The following is a 25,358-nucleotide window of genomic DNA, read 5'->3' as shown; positions in this document are numbered from 1 at the left end:
GTTAATATTGTATGATAGTGTACACAGAATTATTAGCTCAGTAGGTAGAGTGGTCGCCCCATGATCATAAGGTCAGGGGTCGAATCCACCGAATAGCTACCCTGTGGTACCCCTGAGCAAGGTACCATCAAGGTACCAATCATGTGCACTGGATTGGTAGCACTCATAGTCTCAGAGGTTTAAAATAAATAAAAGGTTCAACATATAAACAAATTTAATTTGATCACATATATTGTTTTTTTTTTTTTTTTTGTATTTTCCCTTTCTCTCTCAGACTGAGCAGCTGTAACGTCTCAGAGGAAGGCTGTGAAAATTTGTTGTCAGTCGTCAGCTCCCAGTCCTGTAGTCTGAGAGATCTGGACCTGAGTACCAACAGCATGAAGGCTTCAGCAGTAAAGCTTCTGTCTGCTGCAGTGGAGAGTCCACACGCCAAACTGAATGTTCTGAGGTCAGATCAATTTGTATTCTTTTTAGTTCTGTTTGTTTATGTGTTTGATGTTTGTTTCTGTTTATATCTTTATCCAGTTATCCTTGTTTCATAGCATTTTATTCATTTCCAAGTTAAAGTGAAGTTTCACTAACCTGCTCAGCACAAGACAATAAGCTATTGCACCCTGATTACACTTTAACAACAATCTTTATTCATGTTTTTATCTTCAGACTTAACATCTGTGAACTCTCAGAGGAAAACTGTGAAGCTCTGTCCTCAGTTCTAAGCTCACAGTCCTCTAGTCTGACAGAGCTGAACCTGAGTATCAGAAAGCTTCAGGATTCAGGAGCGAAGCTTCTGTCTGTTGGACTACAACGTTTAAACTGTAAACTGAATACTCTGAGGTCAGATCAGAAAACATTTTGTTTTTAGAATTATTAATTACAGTTCATCCATATGATGTTATATCTTAGTATGTTTATGTTTCCTTTAAAAATAGAAAGTCAAGATTTAATGTTGTGAAATGTATTAACAAACTCTACCTGAGTATTTGTTGTATAGACTATCTTTTATTTTTCAGACTGAGTGGCTGTAACCTGTCAGAGAGAAGCTGTGAAGCTCTGTCCTCAGTCCTCAGCTCCCAGTCCTCCAGTCTGAGAGAGCTGGACCTGAGTAACTCTGACCTGCAGGATACAGGAGTGAACCTTCTGTCTGCTGGACTAAAGAGTTTGCAGTGTGCAGTGGAAACTCTCAGGTCAGGATTCAAACTTTTCCACAGATGATCACTTGAAATGTGATTTATATTATTGTATAAACAGGTAACTTTTATACAGCTGTCAAGTGAACTTTTATTCACATTTGAGTGGATAATTGGACTCTGAATTACTAAAAGTTGTTATAGTCATGTCTTTGTTTATTTAAAAAAAATACTTCATGTACTGCCTAATTGAAAGATTTAGGCTCCTTTGGGCCCATAATATATATATTTGATTTCTTTGTGGATGAAATTAGGAGGATATTGGCGACTACTGATTGGTTCGCTGTTTGTTTTTTATTCACAGTACTTACTTAATTTTAAAGGCTGATTTCTCAAAATGAGATGTTTATCTTTTCTTCTACAACACTTGGAGCCACCAAATCTTCTTGCTTGATTTATTCATTACAGTTTGATTTAAAGAATATTAGACTCGTAACATAATATATTTATTTCACTTCTTCTTGAGAGAAAGAAAGGGATGACTGGGTGAGCTCCAGTGGTTCATCCCAGCAGAGAGAGCGGCACACTGGGCTGCAAATGATCACAGTAGTAATGGCCATAGTTTGATAAAACAGGCCGTCTTACCCTGTAGATAATACAGGGTTCTGGTGCCGATGTGAGGGAGGGGACTCGCCCGGTACTAACTACCTACTACTACCTACCTCATCCAGATGTCTTCCCTACTAACCCTGATAAGAAGTAACTGCAGTAGCCTTATAGGTCAAATCAGTTTCACCTGTTAAAGGTAGCTCCACTATTAATGGTGTCACTTGTTATTTCTGGGATGAGTTTAGTAGCCTGAACAGCTGCTTAAAGGAAAGGTTATTTTTATTATTATTATTTAATTATTAAGTCCGGGTTAACCTGCAAGAGCTGTTTGCACAAAGAATAATACTCAGACTTTTAGGTTTTATCGTTTTACACAAGGTTTAAAAATGATTGTCCACCATTGAATTGCAGAAATTGTTATTGAGCTAATACTGATGTAGTTGTTATCTTTGGTAAGGAGAGATTGGAGGAAGAATGAGCACAGTCAGGCCTAAAGCTGCTCTTAATAATAATAATGGATTGCATTTATATAGTGCTTTTCGAGACCCTCAAAGACCCTTTACAATTCCACTATTCATTCACTCTCACACACTGGTGGAGGCAGCTACAGTTGTAGCCACAGCTGCCCTGGGACAGACTGACAGAAGCGAGGCTGCCATATTGCGCCATCGGCGCCTCTGGTCATCACCAGTAAGCGGTAGGGGAAGTGTCTTTCCCAAGGACAAAACGACCAAGGCAGAGAGAGCTGGCACATCAGACAGACAAGCTCATCTTGTAACCTACTGGTTCGCTGGTCAGCACACCAGCTGACTAGCGAACCGGTTAACTAGCACACTGGCTAAATAGCACACTGGCTAACTAGGACACCGGCTAACTAGCAGTCCAGCTAACAGCAGCCACAAGCTGAAGCACGATTAAATGTAGTGGAGATATCAGGGATGACACTGGTGTGTCCGATTCACTCTTTAGCACTCCGGTCACTCCGGTGTGTCAGCCAGAACACCACTGAAGGCCAAATGATCCCAGCGTGTGGAATAAGGAGCTTAAGGTAAACAGGGAGCTAAAATTAATAAAAAAATGGATGGACATAAATAAATTATCATTAAATATAAATAAAACTAAAGCAATGTTTTTCGGTAATTTAAAATATAATATAGAATTACCAATTATCATTGAAGGTGTACCAATTGATAATGTGAGTGAACACAAATTTTTGGGAGTCGTAATTGATAACAAAATTTCATGGAAACCACACGTCAGACACATAAAAACCAAAATTTCCAGAAGCCTCGCAGTTTTGAACAAAGTGAAACCATACCTTGATAAAGATGCACTTCGTACTCTGTACTGTACCCTGGTTCTTCCATATCTTACATATTGTGTGGAAGTGTGGGGAAACACATATAAAAATACAACTAATCCATTAGTCACAGTACAGAAACGAGCACTGCGTATTATTCACAAGGCTGGTTATCTAGATCATACTCACAAACTCTTTCTTCAGGCAAAGTTACTTAAATTCCAGGATCTGGTTAATTACAATACATCTATAATCTTATACAAAGCCTTTAATAAACTTCTACCTATAAATTTACAAATTATATTTGAAATTCGAGAAAGGGTTTATAGTGTGAGAGGCTTCGGGGAATTCAAATTACCCAGAACTCGAACAACCCGTAAAGGTTTTTGTGTGTCTGTATGTGGTGTGAAAATCTGGAACAGTCTGAGTTTACAACTGAAACAATGCAAAAATATTCACAGATTTAAATTCCTCTACAAACAGTTGGTCTGGTCACAGTATACTCAATGATGGTTTTAGTGTGCTCTGTAATGTCTGTTCTCTTACCATTGCTGGTATGGATTCCAAAAAAAAAAAAAAAAAAGTGTGTGTGTATGTATGTATATGTGTGTGTAGATATGTATGTATGTGTGTTTGTCACTATGTAATTATTATTGCCTGTTACCTGTGAGCTGCCGTGGAGATGCTTGCTTGTTTTTTTGTTGATGAGTGAGTATAGGGGTGGGATTTAATAAGTTTTCTTCGTCCCACTCCTTTTCAGGTAATTTTTGTTTTTTGTTTTGTGCACTTTATGTTCAATATATGTATTTTGTTGTGCCTGAAATGAATAAATGAATGAATGAATGAATGAAAAAGGTTTGGTTTGAGGCACTTTATTCTTTCACTGAATGATTCTTGTGACTGTGATCACGTGTGTGGTTTCTTACAAAAAGGAAGTACACAATGCAAATACATGACAAATAAGATGAATAGATAAGTTACATATCCAGTTATATGTATGTACATATATATGCATGTACATATATGTACATACATCAGTATAGCTAACATAACCATATATAAGGTCAGAGATCACAGTACTATAATGCAGTAATGTTAAACACAAAGGTGTATATCTACATAAATCTATCCTAACAGTGATCAGGGTACTGTAGTATACTTCTACTACATAAACTATACAAACTAAACGACTTTAGTGTGACTTTAAGTTACCATCAGTACAGACGAACTGATGGTAGTTGGACAAAATAAAGACTTTGCAATTATTGTGAAGGGCTTCCAGTTAAACTAAGATCAGCTGATTACCTCATAACAAATTGTTTGCTACAGAATGCAGCTCCCACTTTTCATTAATATCATGTAACTCCCAGGTAACCATGGTTACCCAGCCACGGCCAGTAGTCTCCAGAGAGACCAACAGCTGGTGCACGTTGTAACACCGTGGCTTTCGTAGTCTCTCCTTTTTCTACAGCTCATGTATTCTTCTTGTGATGGTGCGTCTTGAGGGAGGCTCATACATGCCGTCATTTGTTGATCCTAAGAACGTTCCTCAGACCGACTTCTTCAACAACACTAATCGGCCTGAAGTTTGTAGCTATCCACTTCACTGTGGCGTTTGTTAGCTTGTCTTTCTTTGGTTTATCTTGACTCCTCCCACAAGCTGATCCTACGTAGTCTGCCCAAGCCTCCCACTGCTGTTTGTTTGGATGGTTTGTTTGCTACCATCAGCAGCGTGTAAGGCATTTAAGTGATACTTCAGACTTGAAGTTCTCCGACAATAAAAAACTATAACTATAACTATAACTATAAAAATAACTTTAGTTGTATCAACACTGCCCTCTGACACTGAGCACACTGAAGTCAAATCTTTATTTATCCATTTCATCTGTAGGCTGAGCTCAGTCCATCCATTTGGTGAAATGCTGTTTAAAGGTCTTCTTGTTCTGTGAGCGTCCACAGATCCTGAAGCAGAAAGCCTGGGTTAACAGAGAAATGATCATCACTGTGATGATGCTTATCATCTCTGACTGGGATTTGAGGTTTTGTCAAAGCAGCAAAGAAAGCCTGGCTATGTTGGACTGGGTGTGGAAGCAGCTCCCAGCTTGAGTTCAGGAGACAGACACCCTCTGTACTTTGAAGATCAGCTTCAAACTTTCCTTTTTGATAAAGCTTATAGTTAGAGCTGGATCAGGTGACCCTGAACCATCCCTTAGTTATGCTGCCACAGAGATGGATAACAGACGGATTGTTGTTTTGTGTGTCTGCAGTCTGTCAGGCTGTCTGATCACAGAGGACGGCTGTACTTCTCTGGCCTCAGCTTTGAGCTCCAACCCCTCCCATCTGAGAGAGCTTGACCTGAGCTACAATCATCCAGGTGACTCAGGAATGAAGCTGCTGTCAGCTGGACTGAAGGATCCAGGCTGGAGACTGGACACTCTCAGGTATGAAGAATGTCTGACAGAGGAAGAAGAGCTGGATACATTTCCTGTGTCTTTCACTCACTTCCTGTTTGTTTCCTGCAGATGAGACATGAACAATCACACATGCAGGAATATTTTCAGGGACAGACACACTAGTCTAGCTGGATAGTACATGGATATTTATGTAGGGGTCTCCAATGAGTCTGTTTGCAGGAACATTAATGATAAGTGATAAGTCATGTTGAGAGTTTCATTAAAAGTAGACCTACAGTTAGGTCCATAAATATTTGGACAGAGACAACAATTTGTAACTTTAGATACACTTTATCAGGTCACAGGAGTACTATACCTGAGATAGTTGCCACTGTGTACCTAATAAAGTGTCACTCATGTGTATGTTTCCCATGCTGTATGTACACAGTCACAGTGACAGTCAGTGACACTGAAAGAAGGATGAAATAAGGCTGTGAATAATTTCAGTCTGTGTGTGTGACAAAGGGCCAGACAGGAGCAGCTAACATTTGGAAGTGGAAGCTTATTGGAAACTCTACATTCACGGCTGAATTCACAATAGACTTGTTCTCAAGTGCACATTTAGCAGCTAATGCTAATACTGTTTTCCCTTTGCTTTCTACAACTTGAGCAGCTATTGCTAAGTAGGCCACTTTGCTCTGCTAAGGATTTGTGTGATCATGATGGAATCTCTGATAAGCTAAGCTAATGCTTCTAAGCTAATGCTATTTATGGGCCCTGTTAGAATCAATATTTCATTCTCATTCTGTTGTTTGAGAACAATATTAACGTCTCACATCATTATAACACAAGAGAAAAGGGTATTAGCGTTAGCTACTAATGCTTATTCACTTCAAATTAGCTTTAGCTGCTAATGGGAGCCTACTTGGCATAAACCCTTCACAACGTTATAATGCAAGGGAAAAAAATCACTTATGGCAGCCTACTTAGCATTAACTCCTCGCTAATATTATGCTAATTTACATCAAATAAGCATTAGCTGCTCATATTGTTATAAGGAAAGAGAAAACGGTATTAGCATTAGCTGCTAATAATTATTCACCTCTAATTAGAATAAGCCACTAAAAGCAGCCTACTTAGCTTTAACTCCTCATTTCGTTGTTACCCAACGGAAAAGAGTATTAGTATTAGCTACTATCATTTTTAATAAGTAAGACAAAACAGTGTTAGCATTATTGGATAATGTTAACTCACATTAAATTAGCATTAGCTATTTACAACAGCGTACTTAGAATTAGCCACTCACATTGTTAAAAAGTAAGGGAAAACAGTATTAGCAGTAGCACATAATGCTAATTCACATCAACGTAGTATTAGTTAATAAGGCTAGCCTTCTTAGCATTAACTGCTCACTAATATAATGCTAATTCACATCAAATTAGCATTAGCTGCTCAAGTTGTTATAAGGAAAGAGAAAACGGTATTAGCATTAGTGGCTAATAATTATTCACCCCTAATTAGAGTTAGCCCCTAATGGCAGCCTTCTTAGCATTAACTCCTGACATTGTTATAATGCAGGGGAAAAGAGTTACCATTACCGGATAATGCTAATTCACATCAAATTAGCATTAGTTAATAACGGTAGACTTCGTATCATTAGCTGCTATCATTCTTACAAAGCAAACAGTATGAGCATTAGCTGTTAATCCTTTTTCATCTAAAATTAGAATTAGCCACTAATGGCGTATTGTTAAAAAGTAAGAAAAAACATTGTTAGCATAAACGGATAATGCTAATTCACCTCAAATTAGTATTAGCTAATAACGGCACCTGCTTAGCATTAGCTGGTCACATTGTTATAAGGTAAGAAAATATGGTATTAGCATTAGCTACCAATTTCTATTTACCTAAAATTAGCATTAGCGACTAATGGCAATCTACTTAACATTACCTCCTCACTAATACAATGCTAATTCACATCAAATTAGCATTAGCTGCTAACATCAGCCTACTTAGCACTAGCTGCTCACATTATTAAAAAGGAAGGGAAAAGTGTTAGCATTATCGGGTATTGCTAACTCGCATCAAATTAGCATTACCTAATAACAGCAGCCTTCTTAGCATTAGCTGCTCACATGTTATAATGCAAGGGAAAGTAGTTAGCATTATTTGATAATGCTAATTCACATCAAGTTAGCAATAGTTATTAACGGTAACACACATCATATTGTTAAAATGTAAGAAAAAATATTGTTAGCATTAGCGGATAAATTAGCATTAGCTAATAACGGCAACCTACTTAGCATTAGCTGCTCACATTGTTAGAAATCAAGAGAATATGTTATTAACATTAGTTGCCAATGCTTATTCACCTAAAATTAGCATTAGCCACTAATGGTAGCCTATTTAGCAAAAACTTCTTAATGCTAAATGAAGTTAATTAATCCTAAATAGGCTTAACTGAAATGAAAGTAATTTTAGCATTAGCTGCTGATATTGTTAAAAGTTAAGATAAAACATTGCTAAGAGCAGCGGATAATGCGAACACATATAATAATTAGCATTACTTTATAATGGCAGCCTTCTTAGCATTAGCAGCTTATATTGTGATAATGCAAGGGAAAAGAGTTGGCAAAAACATTGTTAGCATTAGTGGATAATGCTAATTCACCTAAATTAGCATTAGCTAATGATGGCTACGTACCTAGCATTAGCTACTGATATTGATTTAAAGCAAGAAAATATGGTATTAGCATTAGCTTTTAATGCTTTTTCATTTAAAATTAGAATTAGCCACTAATGGCGTCCTATTTAGCATTCACTCTTCACATCGCAGGGGAAAAGTTAAAATTGAATAAAAAAAGTGTTCACATTAGCTACTCGTATTGTTAAAAAGTAAGAAAAAACATTGTTAGCATAAGCGGATAATGCTAATTCACCTCAAATTAGTATTAGCTTATAACGGCAACCTACTTAGCATTAGCTCCTCACTAAAGTAATGCTAATTCACATCAAATTAGCTTTAGCTTTAGCATTAGCTGCTAGCATCAGCCTACCTAGCACTAGCTGCTCACATTGTTAAAAGGGAAGAGAAAATGATATTAGCATTAGCTGGTAATAATTATTCACCCCTAATTAGAATTAGCCACTAATGGCAGCATACTTAGCATTAAATTAGACTGCTGTTATTAGCTAATACTATTTAGAAGTAGCTGCTCACATTGTTATAAAGCAAAGGAAAACGATATGAGCATTAGGTTGTAATGCGTATTTGCCTTAAATTAGACGTAGGTGCTAATGGCGGCCTACTTAGCATTAGCAGCTCAGATGTTGTAATGCTTGGAAAAAGAGTGTTAGCATTAGCCGTTCACATTGTTATCATTAGTGCATAATGCTAATTCACATCAAATTAGCATTAGTTAATAACGGCAGCCTATTTAGCATTAGCAGATAATGTCGACCTTGGCCCACTGGAAAAGTTAAGAACTAAAGATTTAGGAGTGTTTCTCGATAGCTTTCTCATTTGAGAAACAAATAAATTGTTGATTGTCATTTATGCTTAGAAATATTTACTCATATTTGCTTAGAGTTTTATAATCGATTGCATGATGATAGAGGTTTGATCCTTAGTAGTCTGTAAAGACTCTGTGTGCCTTCCAGAGTGCTCTGGCATGCACACACCACTTGGGGCCATGAGAGAGGTCGTACCCTCTCTTACTGATTTGTGGTGTAGGACAGGGGTCTCAAACTCAATTTAGCTGGGGGCCGCTGCAGGCAGAGTCTGGGTGAGGCTGGGCCGCATTAGGTTTTCCACAAGAAAGGCATGGTTAAAAAATTCCAATCTTCTCAAATCTCTTTATTTTTATTTTTTAACACAAAATGTGAAAAATAAATAAACAAATTAAGAATTAATAAGAAAATAAATCAATCTGTAATACATAAATAAAATAATAATAAGATATTTTTAGTCAGTGAACTTATGTGTTTTTTTCAGTCTTCTATATCTGCTGTATTTAGATTGAAATGTCTGTATTAACAGTTCTATAACCTTCTTCTGAACATGAATGGAACACTGTAGAAAATGAACTGTTCTTCTGAACATGGCTTCTCTTGCCTACTCCTTGCTGCTAGAGACCTGGCAGCATTTCCTCTCGCATAGCCGAGCCAGATTTGGCCTGAGGGAGGAAGCAGTTGCGACCCTCAGTATGTCTTGAAGATGATCATCCGTAAGTCTGGACCTGTACTTGGACTTATTGAAGTTCAAAGTGGAGAAGAGCTTTTCGCACAAGTATGTGCTACCAAAAAGGCACATGGTCCGCTTGAAAATTCGGGAAAGCCGAGGGAAACTAGGGCTCAATTCTCTCAAAAATTGTCCAAGCTTGTCTGCTTTTCCACTCACCTCCCTGAACTTTGCTTTGAGTTCAGAGTTGCACTGCAGCTCAATGAGCTCCATTTGAAGCACAGAAGGGGCATCTTGCACATCAAAGGAGAAGGGGTCCGCAAAAATTTGAAAGGTTGCTCTGTGTGTCTTGAAGTCAGCAAATCTGTGATCAAATTCCTCCTGTAGCCTCAAAATGACATCAACATACTTGTCAGCACTGAATGGTGTGCCTGCATCCACGAGTGCCTTGCATGCTGGGAAATGGCAAAGGTTTGTCTGAGAGAGCTGAGCTTTCCAGAGCGCAAGTTTTGTGGAGAATGCTCTCACGTTGTCATAGGCAGCACTGACAAGTTGCCCCTGGCCTTGTAACATCTTGTTCAGTACATTAAGCTCATGTGTTATATCAACAAGAAAAGCTATGTCCATGAGCCATTTGGGATCAGTTAGCACAGGAACACTAACTCCATCCTTCTCCATGAAGGCTTCACTTCTGCTCTCAACTCAACTGGCAGAAAGGCTGATGTTAAACTGACCTTTCTTTCCCGGACAGACTATATTTGCAGCCTGCAATATGCACTTTTAGACAAATTCACCTTCTGTGAATGGCTTCCCTGCTTTAGCAATCATCTCACTAACCACGTGGCTTCGACTGCTGCATTATTCTCTTTGGTTGCTTTCTTGAAGAAATCTTGGTGCCTCAGTAGATCTGTTTTAAGACTGGCAACCTTCCTACGCATCACTTTGAGAGTTAATATGAGATCTCTCTCTGTGAAAAAATAACTAAAAATCCCACTGACGTGTGTATAAATCTATATACGTATAATGTCCCGCTGGGCAGCAACTTAAAAAAACAACTTTTTTTGAAGTGTTGTGAACGCAGCGCGCTGGGGCGAATGTCCGCGTTTGCCCAATAGAAAGGAGGAAGCCAGCCAGGCACAGAAAAGAAAGAAACACTCCAGAGCAACGCTGCTGTAACTTTTACTCATTGAGAAATGTTTCCCTGCTTGCATCAAGCCCGGCTGGTGTCCCCTGAGATCCATATCCCACCCTGATTGGTGGGTTAATTCAGCTCCGCACACAACACTGTAAAGTGTCATACATTATCAAACTAACATTAAATTTTCATATTAAGGTGGGGGCCAAAAACTATCGTCCTGCAGGCCGCAATTGGCCCGCGGGCCGCGAGTTTGAGACCCCTGGTGTAGGAGGTGTTACGGATTCAAATATTGGGGATGGATAGAAGAGGAAAACCAAAAATAACCACACTGGTCCGGCCGGGTCCAGTCAAACGATGATTTAATGAATACACGCGTGGGAGATGGACACCATACAGCAGACAGCATCAGATCTCAAAATGGTGGAGCCTTGATCAAACTCTTATAGCCTCTAGTGGCCCCCACCTAATCATAAAAGCCTAAACATTCACATTCTTTCTCACACAGCGCCTAAGCTACGACCTTGGCTCCCTGTTTATCTGCTCCTGGTGAGATGGGGCAGGATGCTCTGTTCTCTTCTAACCAGACAAATAAGGTGATGACTTTCTGTGAACAATATTTTCTTATAACTCAGCAGTATAATGCATCATAAAACAATATCATTCATTCACAATAAATCAACAGTCTAATGTAATGCAGATCAGTTTACCAAATGTAATAATTATCACCTTCTTCTAATTCAGGAGCATAATGCAAACTAAAACTACATAATAATTCACAATCTTTAATTAGGGGTCTAACATGGCATAAAATAATATTATAATCCGACAATTCCCCCTGATGAGCTCTTTAGACTTAAAGAGCTCACTTACACCCTGCAATCCAGTGTTGCCAGGTTCATTTCTCCTTACTCCTTAGGCCCTTTGTCCCCCTGTTGGGTGAACCATATGTGAGATGACCTCTGTGTTTGCGCAGTTCAGATGCAAGAAAAACTTTTATTACAACAACAACAGTAGGTACAGGTGATACTCCCATCACTCCCCAGTTCTCCCACAGCTTTATTTCGGTGCTACCTTATACCCTCCAAACGTACTCAGACTAGAACCTCTGTCCGAGGAGCTTTTAACCTTTATTTTATTGCTGTAGGCACCAGTGTCTTCCAGTCGGGTGATCCTCTGCTCTTCTTTCTTCAACCTCAGGGGTTAGACAACCCTTCAGTCGTTGCACAGATCAGGAGATTATTCTGCCCCGATTTCAAACAATGATCTGTGTATTCTGGGATCACAGCTGTGTTCCCCAGGAAAAGGAACAGAAAGGTGTTCTCCTTATGACCAACAGCCTCTCGAACGTCGTTGGTCTGGTGTTCCTGGATTTCCGTCAACCCCTTCATGGTTATTGCTGTGTTTATGGGATCCATCCTTTTGAGGTGACTAGCTGGAGCCCAAAATGCCATGACACTTGAACCCAGTTGATGTTTCAGCAGTCACCATGTCTATCACTGCTGCAAAGGATCCTCGTATATCTGTGACCTCGTCTGGTGTCTGTTCCTTTCTCTGTAAGAGACAGAAAACCAAAACACCTCTCTTCCTAGCTCTAACAATCTAATGTTGTTGTCTACTGATCTTTTGGTCAGTATTATTTTTCAAAATTGGTTTAGAATATTCAGAATGTCCCAAGGACTTATCCTAATTTAGTGTATGTGTGTGTAAGCGTGTTTGCATTTAGCCCGCTGCACTGGCATTTACTACACTTTATCAGTCCGGACTATCGCCGAACGAAGCTTATGACCTTCAAAAGACCGAGTGCCAACTTATTATAAGCACATTTGCAAGGTATGTATGAAAATGACTAAAACCACTCATTCTAATAAAAGACATCAAAAACAAATTAGCCATTTCTAATTCTAACATGTGTCAATTCAACGAAGCTAGAAAATTAAAAGAAAAGGTTAGTGACCTCATATCTCAGAAAGTATCAAACTTTCTCCCATCCAGTGTCGTTGCTCCAGTCTTGTTATCCTGTCTTAGGGAATGAAATCAAGTTAATTGTCATGTTAGATCTGTTCAACTCCTGGCTCCGCCCAGAGCCTGCATCTTCACAATTGTCTACAAACAAAACCAGTATTAATATGAACTTCACTTCAACATGAACTTATTGACTACTTTTGACACCTGTAAATAGAAGATTAACATGAGGTTATAACAATCAGTGTAATACAAATATTAATGTAATGTCAATAGCTTCAATAAATGTTCAGTGCAATGCTTGTTATATGATTCTGATGTAACAATGATGCTGATGCTAAAATAACAGTAAAACACCCCCTTTATATCCCTTACTGACCACAGCAGGGGCATCTATGTTTTAATTCAGCCATGAATCCAGCTCACCTGATTCATCACTGAGCCCCACCGGCGCTGGCATCTGACAGGGTGGTGCTGCATGTTCTTCCTTTAATGTCACTATTTTCAATCTGTTAATTAGAGTGCTTAAACATGAAGTAGACTACGTCCACTACAAATCAATACAACTGTGAATGTGGCCAATTATCAATCTATTACCAATCAATAACAAACGACAGCTTTTATTTTATGCATGCTTTTAGTCAACCACTCACCCAGAGGATCTCCAATCCCAGAAAATTCCTTCTCCTCATTTAATAAGTCTGTCCTCCTTCCATGCCCTGGTAACTGGTCCATCCAGAGCCATATCATTTTGAAATATACATACAACAAGCCAAACCACACCTTGGTCACACCAACCCTTTTCCGCCCTGAAGATGTCCAACGCCATCTTAGTCTGGACTGTCAAAGGTGACTTTAACGCTGACTGTTACGACAATCCATTTATAACATTTCCTGGTCAGATTAGCCAATCCCTGCACACTGGAATAAACATAATCAACATGATCAACATTTTTCCTGCGTGTTTTTTCACCATCTTATTAATTCCAACGCTCCATCCTTATGTGGTTTGCTACATTATGTTTATCTAGAACTCCACTCTGTCTCTAAATGTTTGAAGAATTTAGGGGTCAAATTTTAAGAATTTGACCATACGTGAAATTAATGATGTTATCACCCCCATCGGTGCTTACCTTTCCCACTTCTGATGATATTCCTCCCTATTCTTTGCAAGTACCCCCTTTTGGTGGCGAGCAACTGTTGGTGTGGTCAAGTGGGTGCTGTAAAAACAAAAGCTCAGGACAGAACAGTTATCAGTCATGTACTTCATACAAAATTAGCATATATTGAATTTCATAGTGATCCTCTGAGTGTAATGGTACATTTTAATTTAAATTTATCAAAGCTAAACACAATAATTTTTCTTTATTTTGCTCTTGTTCTTGTGCAGCACCACATCTCAGCACATGCCCCTGTCGGTTCTATATTATTTTTCTAAATTATTGACTATTTCAATGGAGAACCTAAATGACGTGGACCAGTATTTGTCATTACATATCTCTATTTTGAATGTGAAAGTCTATCATTCCCCTGTTATTCATAGACATTGATAGAAGTCTTTTTTTTTTTTTTTTGCTTTTTTCCCTCTATAAAAGTTAATTGGCTTTTTACAGTGGCCTGCTATGGTTAATAATAACATGTTCAGTCAGGAGTGAAATCAAAGCTTCTCTTGACTTTAGCATTTAACTATCCCAACAATATAATGTGATACATTAATCAAAACACAGCTAATAAAACACAATTTTCTTGATGGAAACATCAGTAGCTCAAAATTAGCAACCAAAGGGTTAAGTCTGCAGTTCACACTCATGTGAAGCTACAGCCTCCCCCTTTAGTCTCTGTCATCCTTCTGTTCCTGCAAAAACAAAACAAAGCAAGACAAAACATCCACCCTTCTTTTACAGGCTGGGTGAATTGTTTGTGGACATTTAGTAATCCTAAAGTCGGTACCGTTTTTGTCTCAGTATCAAGTCAGTTAACACTTTTAGTCGTCAGTCCATCACAGTCCAGTCACATGCATACATTCACACACATTCATACCAGATATTGCTGATAATGGAGTCTCACGCGGAACCTATTCGAGCCTCCATCACCAGCAAGATGACGTCATCATTTTAAAGGAAAACAGTTCCTTGTTTTTTTTGACTGGATTGACTCGCTGCAATCCTTTTAGGCTCAGGACTTCTCATGTGATCAATGTCCCATGTAAGTGAATTTCTCCCCAGCCCATTATGATCATGGAGAAAAATACTTTGCAACTGTTTTCAGTAATCATGTTTTATAGCGCTTTAAAGTTCAATCACTCAGGCCTGGATTAAAGAGCTGATTTGTTAAATCAGGAACTCACAAAATACCAAAATATCACCACCGGTGGATCACTCCTCTCAGATGTTCTTATTTCAGTGCACTGTAACAAAAGCAAAAACAAACGTAACCAATAAAATACTCATATAATAACAAATACTGGGGCCCGTTGGAAACATGTCCAAACATAAAACCATCTTTCTCGGTCTTAGAGAAAGAAAACAATCCAAATCTCACTGATAAAATCAACCTAGTGTTAAGCAAAACCCAAAAATCAATCAAAGCTTCACCAGAACGTTTTTCTCCGTCCCGGGACAATATTGTGTAGGCATACAGGTACCGTAACTTCTTTTGCACTGACAAAAAACATGTTGGACTTATTTGATTCAATAGTGGACACTAGTTGCACACAAATGTTTTGCTTTGATAGAAACTTAAACAACAGAGTTAAATCAACACAACCTTTTCATATTCAGTAAACCTGTGCATTTTGAGTTCATATTACACGATTAAGACATGTTCAGATGGAGTAAGTTGAGCTCCTGGAATATGTTAATCCTTCACAATTCTGTCATTTTATTTCAACACTATTCAATAACTTTTATCCAAATTCTACTTGGTCCCTTAAATACTACATGTTGTCGTCATATTGCCTACGGTTCAACAAAGTCTAAATTCTGGTTACCATAAAAATTGAATGGGTCTAGAACAACTACCATCCTCCTATCTTTATCCTTATTGCAGGAGGGCTGGGAAATAACACTAAAGTGATAGGTTACGAGGCAGGGTGCACCCCGAACAGGTCACCAGTCTATCACCTAAAAACAAACAACCATTTACACTTACACTCACAGATAATTTAGAATCATCAATTAACCTAGCTCTAACAGCTGCATGACTTTTCACTGTGGCAGGAAACCAGAATACCCAGAAAGAAACCACTGCAAACTAGCCAGACTGTGGACTTGCACCCAGGACCTTCTTACTGTGGAGCAACAGCACTCACCAGCATGCCAACAATGTAGGAAATACAGGGAAGCTATGATTTCCTGTTGAATTTTGTACAGATCTTTAAAGCCTGAGGCAATTGTGTTAAATACACTTGGGATGCTTACGTGAATCCAAGGGCTGGCCCCCTTTTCTTTTTTTTTTCTTTTTTTTTTTTTTTTTAGTGTGTTCCTCCTTCAATTAAATCTCAATCACAAAAATGTGGCGCTCCGAAATAAGGCTCACACCGTTAATTCATCATTTTCACTCTGTACCACTGCTCCTTATCAGGCTGTGTGAAGCACAGTAAACAATTCAGTCGAGGCCTTGAGCCATAAACAGACATCACTCACAGACATTGTTTTCATAACCAAACTCGTTTAGACCCTGTCCCCTAAATCTACACAAATGCCCTCTGGGTGACATGAAATGCATTTAACCAATTAACAATCAATGGCTTCTTGTTGTTGTAACAGATTCTGTATTTGAACATTTGTGTGCAGCATTTTGCGTATCAGCATAGCATTTGTTAGTAAAGCATTCTTCATTGCATCAGCGTGTGTGTATCACTCTTCATTGCACAAACATGTGTGTGTGTGTGTGTGTGTGGATCACTTCTCAGTGAATTGAATCAGCATTTCGATTTGTGTGCGTGTGTGGGTGTCATTTCTCAGTCAATCAACGAGTGCATATGTGTTCATATGTGTGTTTCTCTTGATTCTGAGTCAGTGTATGTAGATGTGTGTTTTTGTGTGTGTGTTTGTGTTCATCACTTTCCTGTTCTGGTGTTCTGGGTAAACCATGGCCTGAAGCATGGCCTGGGGTCCTGCCCTCCCCCTTTTCAGTCCGTTTGGGTCCATTGGTGCTGCTGCCCAAAGTTCTGTCCATACTGGTTCTGGCCCCAATTGAGGCAGTCCTTTTCTCCAGTGTCCTGCATCTTCTCCTTGTCCAGCTCCTCCTTAACTTGACCCTTTTTGCTTCTGTAGGTCCTTCAGGGTTTGCTCCTGCTGTTGGAGCTTCTCGTCAGGTTTGGCAACCTCCTGCTCCAGCAAGCTCCGGCCTGATTTCAAGTCCTGTATCTGGGACTCCAAGCCTGACTGATGGGTTCAATTAGCAGCCAGCTCCTCCTGAGCCATGCTCAGTTTCTGCTCTGATGTCTTGAGCTCTCACTGAGGGCAGAAACCTCAGAGTCTTTTCCGTACCCGTCAGATTGAAGTTTATTGATGTTTTCCTTGCTTTACTCCACGGCCTTCTGCAGCTCTGCTGTTTGGCTCTTCTCAGAGGTCAGCTCCTGGCTGAGCCCCGACACCTGTGCCTTCAGCTTATGTTCTTCTGGTGCTTTTGTCCAATCTGAGGTGCCTCCTGACCTCAGTTAGTCCTCGTGTCTCTGGCACGCCCTTTTTGCTGCCCGATCATCCGTGTTGGTCCGTCACTGTCCTGCACAGTTTTAATGCAGAGTTGTTAAGGTCAGCATTCTTTTGCTCGGCCTCACTTTTCATCCGGGTTTAATAGGCGTCTCGTCCCAGCTCTGTCAGCTGAAGCTGTCTGGAAATCTCCCCCGTGTCGTGAAACGGGCCTTGGATTTAACGTTCTCCGTCTCCGCTGCATGAGATCTTTTTCCTGCAGCACTGTTGACATTCTCAGGCTGTTGTTGTGGGTCCAGCTGCTGTAGCATTTGGTCAGGGTCACATCAAAGATGGTAGAAGGGAGAGCAAAGATGGTAGAGGGGAGAGCAAAGATGGTAGAGGGGAGAGCAGGAGTCCAGGTCAGCCTCGGCTTTCCGGGCCGACAAAGCAGCCTGTAATTTAGCATAAAGAGAAAAAACAAAAACAAAACAAAAACAGACAAACAGGAAAATGATGTTGTTTTGGCTGTGTTATTCAGAGAGGGGCCAGGCCCTGTGTCAGCCTTCTCCCCCCCTTTTTTTTGTTTTTTCTCACTATATAATCAACTCATAACCCACCAAGTTGACAGGACAACACAGGTACACGTTAAAATTCTTAAGATCATGTTTAATAATTCAAAAAGGAATTTTATTTCATTCAGTAATCACTTGCATTAATCAATCAGAGGAAAACATGTCACAATTTGACTCTTTTAACCACTAAATTTGTTGTTTCATCACTGGTTTTGTCATACCAGTGTCTGTCTTTTTGAAGTCAAGTTGTTGTCCTGCAACCCAGAGAGTTTATTTGTTAGTAGTGGATAAACTTTATCAGTTAACATCAGGTGTATGTTAAGTTTCGCTGCTTTAACCTTGCTGGAAAATCTTCACGTGTTCATGAATGTAAGCTGTTTCTTCATTGCGTGTATGTGCGTTTGTGGGTGGGTTATTTTAACTTTTTTCCTCCAACAAGGCATTTCTCTAGTTGTGTGTGTTTTTAATTTTTTTTTCCCAAATTTTGATTTCCCACCTTAAATAACAGCATTCCATGTCTTCAGCCAGGAATTAGAGCTTGCTTGTGAGATTCAGGGACACATGGTGCCAAAAACAATTCAGTGAAAAACTTGCCTGAAAATTTCCAGTGATGGTAACCGATAACTGGAGGAGAAGATGTCCTTTAATCTTCTTTTTCGGGTGGGGACAAAGTGAGAGGTCAAGCTGTAAAATTTTGAGCCAGAGCTTGGCCTGTCTGTCGTCCCAATTTTGTTAATCTATCCTTTTGCTGCTGTACTCAGGTTTCCAGGTTGAGAGAAATCCACCTGTATTAAGAGACTAAAACATTCATTTACTATTTTTCTTAAAACATCCATTTGGTTCATCTGCCTAGATTTTACTCTCTCTCTTGGTGCATAGTTCACACAGTCAGGCAGTTGCCTTTTATGGGCATGGCGATTTCCGGTCACAGACACAAAGCTACTAACCCCCAGCAGCTGAAAAGCCGTCTCTCCTATATCAAAACCCAGCCAAACATTAAACATTCACCATAGTCATTCAAAACTTTATTTGTAATATTGTAATCAGCAAAATCAGCGTTTTAATTACAGGCATGTATCATTGTTTGCAAATCATACTTATAAAACTCAATAACACGCTAAACAGGAAGTCCTCTATGGGCTTCAAAGCAGCCACCTCATTTGCATGTTCACACACTATCTAAAAATAGCTCGCAGCGCTGCAGCGCGCTGTCGTCACACACAGCCTCGTTTCACACTCAACTCTCTATCTTATTTTACAAAGACGTCTTATATTTACAATCACTCTCAGGCCTGAAAGTTTTAGCGCCTACACAATTTTGACAAATTTAAGTTAACGGGTCCAACCGAAGAAAGTCCAACTTTTTTGTAATCAATTAACCAGTATCAGACTCTAACTGTATCTGGCCTCATCTCTAAAATCCCTAACTCAATTTAAAAGTGTCCAACACCCAAGGTCAACCTTTGCTGCCCAAAAAAGCGCAGATACCGTTCCAAACGGTAAGGAGACTCTAACTCCTAGCTTATTCCAGGATGCCCTGTACCCCACAGTCAAGCCAAACTGAACTAACCCTGTTCGCCGACAGGTTAAGGTCACGGGTCCGCGGCCAGGAGGGAGCATAACCTCCGGGCTATGCGCCTCTTAGTGGACTCTAACCACCGTTCTCACAAAATTTATAATACTTTTAAACCGCCGTCAACCCTCTAAAACAAGAGTATGACTGACGCAGATGCAACGTTATGGACAATGGAGACTCTAACTCGAAACATGGCCAACACAGATGCAATCCTTAGACCAATAGAGACTCTAACTCACAAAATAACCAATTCCCTATCAAACTACCTGGGACTCTAACCCAGTATTATTTTCCTTTATCTTGGGACTCTAACCCAGTATTATTACTTATAACCTTACTTTAGGTTATAAGTTTCAACACTCATGAGATTTTTCATCAAAGTCAAAACAGGCCTTCACCAGTAATTTCAGTGAGTAGACTTTTAATTTATACAGTCCAATTTGGCACAGTTTGGATTTACATTCAACAGGTTGTGCCTCACCTTTAGATGTGCCGGCTTGCCCACTCACGTCAGACCACTGGCTCGTGCCTGCCCGTTCGACCACCTCGGACCGTCCAAACCTCCAAAACTTCCATCCCAATACCACAGGACGAGCCCCCAAAACTGTTACGGATTCAAATATTGGGGATGGATACAAGAGGAAAACCAAAAATAACCACACTGGTCCGGCCGGGTCAAGTCAAACGATGATTTAATGAACACACGCGTGGGAGATGGACACCATACAGCAGACAGCATCAGATCTCAAAATGGTGGAGCCTTGATCAAACTCTTATAGCCTCTAGTGGCCCCCACCTAATCATAAAAGCCTAAACATTCACATTCTTTCTCACACAGCGCCTAAGCTACGACCTTGGCTCCCTGTTTATCTGCTCCTGCTGAGATGGGGCAGTATGCTCTGTTCTCTTCTAACCAGACAAATAAGGCGATGACTTTCTGTGAACAGTATTTCTTATAACTCAGCAGTATAATGCATCATAAAACAATATCATTCATTCACAATAAATCAGCAGTCTAATGTAATGCAGATCAGTTTACCAAATGCAATAGTTATCACCTTCTTCTAATTCAGGAGCATAATGCAAACTAAAACTACATAATAATTCACAATCTTTAATTAGGGGTCTAAAATGGCATAAAATAATATTATAATCCGACAGAGGACACCTACTCTGTGTCTGCTTAAGTATAAGAGCCCTTTGTTAGGGGGACCACTGGACTCTTAGCACCAGCTTTGGGGTCACAGGGTCACACACACACACACCTATACACACACACACACACACACCTATACACACACACACACACACACACACACACACACACACACACACACACACCTACACTATGCACAGACTGGTACTCTTTGTTCATACCTGTGTAAGACGTCACATGTTAATGAACTTATGCATATTCATGTTACCTCAATAAAGAGCAGTGTTACGAGGGAGCAGACGAGAGCGACTGAGGTCAAGTGAAGGAACGGCGCTGTCACAGTTCTCTCCCTCATGAATTGTCTGGTTCCAGCGGTGGGTCTGTGCTAGACGACCCATCACCAGCTTTTTCCAGCTTTTTCCACTGGTTACCAGTACGTGGTAGAATCCACTTCCAGATCTGGTTGTTTGTCTTTAAATCTCTGAATGGATTGGCTCCATCTTATCTCTCTTTAACAAAATAATCCAAGTCGAGCCCTCAGGTCTGCAGATAAGTAGCTTCTGACCAGAACTAGACGTAAAAACAGAGGTGAGCTTTATCGAGCGCTGCAGCCAAACTCTGGAACAGTCGCCCTTCACATCAGGTCGTCACCAACACTCGACATTTTTAAAACCCGGTTGGAAACACATTTGTACTCTGTAGCTTTCAATTCTGACGAGTCTTTATAGTAATTACTGTGTATGTTTCCTATTTTCTCTCTACTCTGTGCAGCACTATGGCTCAAGCTGTTTTTAAATGTGCTGATAAATAAATGTAGATTTCTTTGAATAAAACAGTGGAGTCGAGCTTTGAGCTCAGTGTGTAACAGTGTGTGTATGAGAGCCATGTAATGTCCATGTGTGCATGCTGACTGTGCTGCTCTGACCCCCCTCCTCCTTTCAGGGTGGAGCCTGCTGGAGTCCGATGGTTGAGACCAGGTCTGAGGAAGTGTAAGTGTGTTTTTAATGGGATTCATGAAAACAAAGCAGCACACATTCAACCATCTTCATCATGTCAGGAGTCATCATCAAAGTGTCAATCAATGAACAGATGATGGATCAATAACTGCAGCTGGATTGTGTTTGTTCTCTCCATCAGATTCCTGTCAACTCACAATCGACACAAACACAGTGAACACAGAGCTCCAACTGTCTGACAACAACAGGAAGGTGACATATGTGTGGGAGGAGGTTCAGTCATATCCTGATCATCCAGACAGATTTGATGGTTATCCTCAGCTGCTGTGTAGAGATGGTCTGACTGGTCGCTGTTACTGGGAGGTCGAGTGGAGAGGAAGCGTTTTTATATCAGTGAGTTACAGAAGTATCAGAAGGAAAGGAGACAGTGATGACAGTTGGTTTGGATACAATGATCAGTCCTGGAGTCTGGAGTGCTATGATGGTCTTGGTTATTATGTCTCTCACAATAAGATAAAAACATCCATCTCCTCCTCCTCCTCCTCCTCCTCCTCCTCCTCTGTCTCTAACAGAGCAGCAGTGTATGTGGACTGTCCTGCTGGCACTCTGTCCTTCTACAGAGTCTCCTCTGACACTCTGATCCACCTCCACACCTTCAACACCACATTCACTCAAACTCTTTATCCTGGGTTTAGGGTCCATCATGGTTCCTCAGTGTCCCTGTGCTGAGTGGGGTGTAAAGAGTGTCTCCTGTTACAGAAACACTCTGACTGTTGAACAGATAGTTCAGTCTGTACATGTCTGTCTCTTTCACTCACAAACACGTTTTCAGATTCATGGATTCAATCAGTTGATGTTTGAAACTCTTCTAAATGATTCCTTGTAAACTTCTTCCTCTTCAGTCACAAACAAACAGGAAGTGATGTCACATGTGTTCCTGTCCACACAGCAGAATGAGTCTATTGCTGACAGTGATGTACAAACAGAGTGAGCATTTCTGAGGCCCAAAATAAACTGAGTAGTTCACTGAATGAACAATGGACTGTGAGCTCAGTTCCTTCATCATTAGTATGGATTATATATGTATATGTATTATATTAGTATCATATATATCAGGTGCTGCTGCTGCTGGTTTCAGTCATTGTGCAAATGTGCTGTTTGTAAGGTTGTAAAGCTGCAGTCAGCTGAGACTGAAGAAGTCACCTGATCAGTGAGCAAACGTTTGTGAAAACGTCCAGATGAACAGAATCAACCTTTTGGGATCAGCCAGCAATGCAGCATCATTGTTGTTCAGGTTCAGAGGTTTGCAGGAATGAACTGATGACCAGAAACAGCTGCAAAGTCCAATAAAATACCAGCTGGAGTTCAGCTGCATTTGAAGAAGTCAAAGAAAAGTAAGGATGGCAAAGGGTGATGTTTTCTTCCAAAGAACTGAAAACATGGTCGACGCCTCATTAGAAGAATAATCTGGACATTTGTGAGGAACTCTAACCAAGAAAGCAACACAAGAAAGCAACGTCAAACAGATCCAACAGACAGTTTCCATGACTGGAAGTGTTGAGTGTAAAAATGCTACATTGCATTATTGCATCCTCTCACCACAGGAGGTGCTGTTGGCACCACTGATTGCTGATCAGCTGTTCTCTGATGATCTGATTGATACTGTGAATAACGGGACTCACTGAACTCTGTGACACAGTGAAGATTACAGAGTTTAACTTCAACATCTGACTGACGTCACACAGACAGAAGGATGAACCAGTGAGGCACAGAACACAGTTACTGGAGATACTGGATCAGCTCCATGTGAACCTCTGATGGAGAAGCTGCTGAGCCAGAGAAACATCAGGACATGACAGGCAGCTGCACTTATCTAACAACATGTAGCAGAGCTGATCTATGTTAGAGGATCTATCACAGCAGCTGAAGCCAAAGTCCAACACTGGATAGCAGCTGAGCCTGTGCTGAGTGTAGTGTTACAGGAAAAGGGCAGAAACACTGACACTGGTAGCTCACAGTGATGCTGACTGGGGCACAGAGCTGAATGATGCAGCATCAGGACACTGTTTCAGTCTGACTGACAGAGAAACCTGTAGCTGTATCTACATGTGAGGCAGAGGCTACACAAGCAGCTTTCTATGTTTCACAGTGACTGAGATCTTCAGTGGGGGTGGACATGCTCCTGTACAGACCTCTGAGGAGAACCAAGGTGCAGTCAAAGAGTCCAGTCTGTCCTCACAGATGTGAACATGTGGTTTCATCAGGTCTGCTGTCAGCTAGCAGGCTCACATCAGAATCACTGTTCCTGAAAAACACAGTCTGTGTGACATCATCAGTCAGCTGATCGTCCCAGATCTGAATGGTTTCTGTCTCTACTGAGGAAGTCAGAGAATATCACTGAGGTGTGGATCAGGTCTGAGTGAGCTGTGGAGGGACAGCTTAAAACAGTCCACAGGTCTCACGTCCTGCTCAGTCTGGTAGCAGATACCTCGTATTGTTCCAGATGTGCTGACATCACCAGCAGCAGCAGCACAGCTGTGTGATACGATGAATCTCAGTTATTGATCCAACACACAGTAAATACAAAGATCAGGATTTCTGAGAGTAATCATGAGTCTGAACACATGATCACTGAATGTTAGTCTCCACAATAATAAGCTAACACAACCAAACACAGCTTTCAGCTCTTATTTTGAAACTGGCTTATTTAGAGAGCTGTGATGTGAGCGTGCCTGGCTCTGAGGCACTTGGGTCAGCCTCTGTTGTTTAGAAGTGTTACAGACTGTGAATGACACAGACCTGTCAGTTTCCATGTTTGTCTGTAACACAGCTCAGGGGCTCCATGCTGAACGCATCCATCCAGTGTTATTGATCCAGTACTAATACCAGCATTGGGATCAATACTACAATACACAATCACATGTGTCCACGTGATGCAGTTTGAAGAGCAATAAGATGTCTCTGTATGAGGAGGCGGGGTCACAGGAGGTTCACAGAAACTCTGCAGCAGCATCATCAGCTCACATGGAAACTTTGATGATTCACTTCTGTGGTGTTTTTACAAAAACACGTCACAAAATTAGCTCCACCTGTTTTGTGTGTGAGCTTTGAGTTTCTTGTCTTCATTCTGGAGTCTTGTGTTGCTGTTTTTACACACAGCAGATATTTCCTGGTTGCTTCCTTGATGATGTGGGGATTAGGGAACCTATTTTACTGCTATTGTTAATAATCATCATCATTACCATTGCAGTACTAACATTAATAACATAATCTACAGCATTGATATTGCATTCAGATGTTTAAACATATTGGTGCCCATTTAGTCTTTATTACAGGTGCAGTTATAACCACGTTAAACTGTTGAGTTAAATCAATGATCTTAAATGCTTTTGAATGCTTGTTATAATCTTAAATGTGTATGTGCTGATTCTGAAAGGCCTAACTCTGAGTACACTCTGTGCCAAAGTAGACAGGAAGTGCAGGCTTTTGCAGAGCATGCTTGTGAAAGGTACTTTGAGGAGCTGTTGGGAGGATGCTATTTGAATAACCAGGTTATTCATTGTTATCTTTTAGTCATTTATATCTTTTTATTAAGCTTTGAAGTAGGGGCACTCATTTGATTAAAACATTTATTCAACATATTACAGATATAGTTTCAGTTAGGTTATTATGCACATGAGAATTGGCCTCTCTTCTCATAAGACAAAGTTCGTGTGAGGTCGAGACACACACACACACGCACGCACGCACGC

General features: G+C 40.3%; 1 protein-coding gene across 11 annotated transcripts in view; it reads left to right on the top strand.

Annotated features, from left to right (window-relative positions):
• Nucleotides 1-25,358, top strand: part of LOC148105978 (protein NLRC3-like) — a 663,817-nt gene that overhangs the window by 168,174 nt on the left and 470,285 nt on the right. For 2 of the 11 annotated variants that reach the window (XM_087837918.1, XM_087837917.1), the window contains 6 exons: nucleotides 275-448; nucleotides 661-834; nucleotides 1,011-1,184; nucleotides 5,304-5,477; nucleotides 21,593-21,639; nucleotides 21,788-23,583. The exons of 5 other annotated variants lie outside the window; for them this stretch is intronic. In XM_087837918.1, the coding sequence (XP_087694044.1) occupies nucleotides 275-448; nucleotides 661-834; nucleotides 1,011-1,184; nucleotides 5,304-5,477; nucleotides 21,593-21,639; nucleotides 21,788-22,335 (1,291 nt within the window). In that variant the 3' untranslated portion in view covers nucleotides 22,336-23,583. Of the gene's footprint in view, nucleotides 1-274; nucleotides 449-660; nucleotides 835-1,010; nucleotides 1,185-5,303; nucleotides 5,478-21,592; nucleotides 21,640-21,787; nucleotides 23,584-25,358 lie in introns of those variants that run through there. 4 more of the 11 variants (XM_087837932.1, XM_087837933.1, XM_087837927.1 and 1 more) reach the window with 3 other exon arrangements.

The sequence above is a fragment of the Neolamprologus brichardi genome, chromosome 3 (genome assembly GCF_056152115.1).
Source record: "Neolamprologus brichardi isolate AB-2024 chromosome 3, ASM5615211v1, whole genome shotgun sequence".
NCBI lineage: Eukaryota > Metazoa > Chordata > Actinopteri > Cichliformes > Cichlidae > Neolamprologus > Neolamprologus brichardi.
This window is presented reverse-complemented; position numbering and strand designations above follow the sequence as displayed.